This window comes from Musca vetustissima, unplaced genomic scaffold (genome assembly GCF_032173495.1).
Source record: "Musca vetustissima isolate MV318-11 ecotype Yass unplaced genomic scaffold, APGP_CSIRO_Mvet_v1 utg376, whole genome shotgun sequence".
Lineage (NCBI taxonomy): Eukaryota > Metazoa > Arthropoda > Insecta > Diptera > Muscidae > Musca > Musca vetustissima.
This window is the reverse complement of record NW_026884101.1, coordinates 94,023-100,434: the sequence shown is the minus strand read 5'-3', so window position 1 is coordinate 100,434 and position 6,412 is coordinate 94,023. Positions and strand designations below refer to the sequence as shown.

The 6,412-nt window shown below is 34.5% G+C and overlaps 1 protein-coding gene across 1 annotated transcript; it reads left to right on the top strand.

The window, feature by feature from the left end:
* Positions 1-883: 883 nt before the first annotated feature.
* On the top strand, positions 884-6,094 carry LOC133331116 (SEC23-interacting protein-like). The gene is made up of 6 exons (XM_061539522.1): positions 884-1,211; positions 1,282-1,432; positions 1,505-2,110; positions 2,168-2,517; positions 5,532-5,851; positions 5,934-6,094. Exons 1-6 carry the CDS (start codon positions 948-950, stop codon positions 6,067-6,069), a joined length of 1,827 nt encoding a protein of 608 aa, XP_061395506.1. The 5' UTR covers positions 884-947; the 3' UTR covers positions 6,070-6,094.
* Positions 6,095-6,412: the final 318 nt, after the last annotated feature.

The following is a 6,412-nucleotide window of genomic DNA, read 5'->3' as shown; positions in this document are numbered from 1 at the left end:
TGGTTTGTGGTACCCAAATTTTGCTTTTGCTGCCGTTTGTAGGAAGTGGGCAATTCTTTGTCATTGTGCTTCTATATTATTATCGGCAAAATGTGTGTTTTCATCAAGCAGATGGGTAAGTTGAGCGGAGTAGGCTTCTGCTACCTGTTGTGTTTGCAGCTTTTCGACATCGAGTCTCCGTATTGTGTTAGATCGCACTTTTGCTGCTATAAGGTAGTGAAGAAGTCCGTAAAAGCAATAGGACTGCTACAAAACCATATTTTTTTTTGCTGCCGCGAAGTCAATCAACCTCATGTCGTTGTCTGATCTTTCTTTATGGAGGCTGAATTTTCCGACGGTGGGACCAAAAAAAAATTTCCCTTCCGATTTTTGCATTAAAATCTCCTAGCAGAGATTAATTTCATGACCAGGGCAGCGGTCATATGCTATTTCTAGGCGCTTGTGAAATATGTCATTGGTCAGCTCATCTTTGTCTTCCGTCGGAGCTTGGACGCAAATGAGATTGATGTGGAAGTACTTCGCTTTTATACGGATTATAGCAATTTGCTCATCAACTGGAGTGAATCTGGAGACGAGGTCTTTTATTCTCATATTAACCATAAATCCGCAGCCAAATTTTCCAAAAATATATCCTTCAATTTAAGTAAACCCTGGGGCTCAGATTAAAATGATAACTTATTTTATTAAAAAAGAAAAACTGCAGAATGTGGTCATATCCTCAGAGGTATGAAGTATGAAAAAAGTATTACGATGCGCGGACGGACGGACCGATGGTCATTTTTAGATCTACTCTAAATTTTCTGAAACGGATTTGGTGCAAAGAAACATTTTTTCTATAATATCTTATTAGTCTCTCAACATTGTTATTATTATTTTAATTTTCAGAAGATAAACCCGAAGTTGTAGCCGTTGAAGGTGGCCGCTATGATGTCTACATTAAGGAGCGTATGAAACGCAGTGTATATTGGGAAAGTGAACCAATTGAAGTGAGACGTTGTTCGTGGTTTTACAAGGCAGTCGATTCCAAATATATACCCTACGAAGAAAGTACAGCCGATGTTTTGGAAGCAGAATATAAACAGGCTGCCGAAAGTGGTGTTTGGCACAAGACCATTATATTGGGTATGGGAGAACAGGTGGTCTTCCATGGTCCCACAGTTATTGTACACTTCCAGCAGCAACAAAATCAAGATGCCTGGGGTGGTACCACGGTAAGGAAAATAATACATGGAATACCATTCGAAATAGGGAAGAATTATTTTTTATTTTTATTATTCTCAGCAAACCACCACCAGACCCCGTGTGGTTAAACGTGATCTAGATGATTTCACCATTGCCCAAGGTGAATCCCAAAAGGTCGATCATTTACTCTTTATGGTACATGGTATTGGTTCGGCATGTGATTTGAAGCTGAGATCTGTAGAAGAAGTTGGTAAGTGTCAAAATAATATTTTATTTAAACAGAGTTAACCTATTTTCTCCTCTTCTTCACCTCACCTTACAGTTGAAGATTTTCGCACCATTGCCCACCAATTGGTACAATCACATTATAAAAATTCCGCCGATTTGGGTTTGGTGGGTCGCGTTGAAGTCCTACCCATTTCATGGCACAGTCATCTGCACTCCATCGAGCTGGGTATTGATGAGAAATTACGTTCCATAACCTTGGAATCGATCCCAAAACTGCGCAACTTCACCAATGACACTCTATTGGATATACTCTTCTATACCAGCCCTACATTCTGTCAACGGATTATGAATTCAATTGTAATGTCTTTGAATGATATCTATATGAAATATCGTCAACGTCATCCCGATTTTAATGGTGGCGTTTCTTTGGCTGGCCACAGTTTGGGTTCATTGATACTTTTCGATTTACTTTGCCATCAAAATCCCATCAAAGAAAGTGAGGAGAAGAATCTCGAAAATCCCGATCAACAATTTCTAAGTCAAAACAATATGGCGGGAGCGGCGACGGATAGTAACAATCAATTGGAAGCCAAATCGATAAGTTATACCATGGGTCCAGCCGGTACTGGACAACCGTTTATCAACTATGGCCAATTGATCTTTCAGCCGAAGAAATTCTTTGCATTGGGATCACCAATTGGTAAGGACCCCTCACACCCCTCTCCGGAAATTATGTGATTTAAATTATTTTTTATAGGTATGTTCGTCACCATTCGTGGCATTGATAAGCTTGGTCTTGACTTCCGCCTACCCACATGCCCTGGTTTTTATAACATTTTCCATCCATATGATCCGGTTGCCTATCGCATAGAAGCCTTGGTTAATCCTGATTTAAGTGGTGTACGTCCTGTCCTCATTCCCCATCACAAGGGTCGCAAACGTATGCATTTGGAATTGAAGGAGACAATGGCTCGTGTCAGCACCGATTTGAAACATCGTTTCTTGGATAAATTCAAGAATACCTTGGATAGTGTTAACTTCTTTGGTCCCTTGGCACCGAAATCGAAAAAGGAGACAGAGGAAATGATGGAAAAGGAAGTGCAAAAGGTAAGTACTAAAACAAAAATGTAAACTATATTCGTTCAAGGGTCAGCAGAAGGAGTGGATTTTTTAAAGAAGATTTTTTCAAGGACCAAGATAAGGCGTGGATTTTTTTAAGAACACTTTTGCAAGGACCAATATTCGGCGTGGATTTTTTAAAGAATATTTTTTTCAAGGACCATCAATAGGTGTGGATTTTTTAAAGAATACTTTTTCAAGGACCATCAATAGGTGTGGATTTTTTAAAGAATACTTTTTCAAGGACCAAGATAAGGCGTGGATTTTTTAAAGAATATTTTTTCAAGGACCATAAATAGGCGTGGATTTTTTAAAGAATATTTTTTCAAGGACCATAAATAGGCGTGGATTTTTTTAAGAACACTTTTGCAAGGACCAAGATATGGCGTGGATTTTTTAAAGAATATTTTTTTCAAGGACCATCAATAGGTGTGGATTTTTTAAAGAATACTTTTTCAAGGACCAAGATAAGGCGTGGATTTTTTAAAGAATATTTTTTCAAGGACCATAAATAGGCGTGGATTTTTTAAAGAATATTTTTTCAAGGACCATAAATAGGCGTGGATTTTTTAAAGAATATTTTTTCAAGGACCATAAATAGGCGTGGATTTTTTAAAGAATATTTTTTCAAGGACCATAAATAGGCGTGGATTTTTTAAAGAATATTTTTTCAAGGACCATAAATAGGCGTGGATTTTTTAAAGAATATTTTTTCAAGGACCATAAATAGGCGTGGATTTTTTAAAGAATATTTTTTCAAGGACCATAAATAGGCGTGAATTTTTTAAAGAATATTTTTTCAAGGACCATAAATAGGCGTGGATTTTTTAAAGAATACTTTTTCAAGGACCAAGATAAGGCGTGGATTTTTTAAAGAATATTTTTTCAAGGACCATAAATAGGCGTGGATTTTTTAAAGAATATTTTTTCAAGGACCATAAATAGGCGTGGATTTTTTAAAGAATATTTTTTCAAGGACCATAAATAGGCGTGGATTTTTTAAAGAATATTTTTTCAAGGACCATAAATAGGCGTGGATTTTTTAAAGAATATTTTTTCAAGGACCATAAATAGGCGTGGATTTTTTAAAGAATATTTTTTCAAGGACCATAAATAGGCGTGGATTTTTTAAAGAATATTTTTTCAAGGACCATAAATAGGCGTGGATTTTTTAAAGAATATTTTTTCAAGGACCATAAATAGGCGTGGATTTTTTAAAGAATATTTTTTCAAGGACCATAAATAGGCGTGGATTTTTTAAAGAATATTTTTTCAAGGACCATAAATAGGCGTGGATTTTTTAAAGAATATTTTTTCAAGGACCATAAATAGGCGTGGATTTTTTAAAGAATATTTTTTCAAGGACCATAAATAGGCGTGGATTTTTTAAAGAATATTATTTCAAGGACTAAAAATAGGCGTGGATTTTTTAAAGAATATTTTTCAAAGGACCATAGACAGGCGTGGATTTTTAATGATTATCTTTTCAAGGGCCACAGAAAGGCGTGGATTTGTTAATGAATATTTTTTCAAGGACCATAAATAGGCGTGGATTTTTTAAAGAATATTTTTTCAAGGACCATAAATAGGCGTGGATTTTTTAAAGAATATTTTTTCAAGGACCATAAATAGGCGTGGATTTTTTAAAGAATATTTTTTCAAGGACCATAAATAGGCGTGGATTTTTTAAAGAATATTTTTTCAAGGACCATAAATAGGCGTGGATTTTTTAAAGAATATTTTTTCAAGGACCATAAATAGGCGTGGATTTTTTAAAGAATATTTTTTCAAGGACCATAAATAGGCGTGGATTTTTTAAAGAATATTTTTTCAAGGACCATAAATAGGCGTGGATTTTTTAAAGAATATTTTTTCAAGGACCATAAATAGGCGTGGATTTTTTAAAGAATATTTTTTAAGGTTCTACAGAAGGCGTGGATTTTTTGAAGAATATTTTTTAAGGTACTACAGAAGGAGTGGATTTTTTAAAGAAATTTTTTCAAGCCTCCAGAGAAGGCGTGGATTTTTTAAAGAAAATTTTTTCAAGCCTCCAGAGAAGGCGTGGATTTTTTAAAGAACATTTTTTCAAGCCTCCAGAGAAGGCGTGGATTTTTTAAAGAATATTTTTTCAAGGACCAAGAGAAGGCGTGGATTTTTTAAAAGAATATTTTTTCAAGGACCAAGAGAAGGCGTGGATTTTTTAAAGAATATTTTTTCAAGGACCAAGAGAAGGCGTGGATTTTTTAAAGAATATTTTTTCAAGGACCAAGAGAAGGCGTGGATTTTTTAAAGAAAAAATTTTCAAGAGTCTATATGAGGCGTGGATTCTTTAAAGATAACAAATTTCCAAGGGTCTACAAGAGGCGTGGATTCTTTAAAGATAAACAATTTTCAAGGGTCTACATGAAGCGTAGATTCTTTAAAAATTAAAAATTTTCAAGAGTCTATATGAGGCGTGGATTCTTTAAAGATAACAAATTTCCAAGGGTCTACAAGAGGCGTGGATTCTTTAAAGCGTAGATTCTTTAAAAATTAAAAATTTTCAATGATCTACATGAGGCGTGGATTTTTTAAAGAAAAAAATATTCAAGGGTGTACATGAGGCGTGGATTCTTTAAAGATAAAACATTTCCAAGGGTCTACATGAGGCGTGGATTATTTAAAGATAAAAAAATTTCAAGGGTCTACATGAGGCGAGGATTCTTTAAAGATAACAAATTTTCAAGGGTCTACATGAGGCGAGGATTCTTTAAAGATAACAAATTTTCAAGGGTCTACATGAGGCGAGGATTCTTTAAAGATAACAAATTTTCAAGGGTCTACATGAGGCGAGGATTCTTTAAAGATAACAAATTTTCAAGGGTCTAGAAGACCCAATATAAATCAAGTCTAATATAAATCGGGGATTTTTTTATAAATATTTTTCCTAAGGCGTGGATTTTTTTATAATTATTTTTTAATTTAATCTAACCTCCAATTTAATTTTATTTTAATATTTGCAGGTCATTGAAATGCAAATGCAAATGGAACGTCAAGGCAGTGGTGGCAGCCAACAACAATCGCAATCACAAACACCCAATCAGGAACATCTGTCGCCGGGTGATGAACAACAAACTAACAGCAGCAGTAGCCAACATTTGCCATTGCCACAACGTACACGTACCGATTCGGTATCCACTGCCGTATCAGATGATATGGTTGAAATAGATTTCCCTCTGGGTAAATTAAATGATTCCAAACGCATTGACTATGTACTGCAAGAGGCACCCTTGGAATTTATAAACGAGTACATATTTGCATTGAGTAGTCATGTGTGTTATTGGTAAGTTTTGTTGAACTTGGTTAAATGAAAATAAAAATTTTGAAAAATATTTTGTTTTTTGTTTCTTTTTTTTTAATTACAGGGATTCTGAGGATACCATACTGTTTGTTATGAAGGAAATCTATTCTGGCCTTGGCATCAGTCCCGATAGCCAGGTGCCCCAGCAAACGATGACAATTGAACGTCCTAGTTCTCGTAATAGTTTATCACAATCATAGATTTGAATATTTGGAATTTTCTCTTTTTTTTTGTATTGACTTGAATCATTCTTTTGATTTTTGTATCATCTGCTTCTTTTTTAAATTGTTTATCACTCTACTTATTGTCTATAAGTGTTGTTTATTAAATATTTGACTATATTTGTGCATTATTTGTTATATATCAATTGGATAGAGAAAAAAGAATAATAAAATTATTAGCTGCTTTAAAATGTAAATTATAAAGGGATCCAATGGCTTCGCCTACCTACCTACCTTTTTCATAATTTGTCGCTTTTGGAACATAAACACATTTCATCTTAAAAATCGGTTTCGAATCCGAAAATGTAATTAGATTTTATTA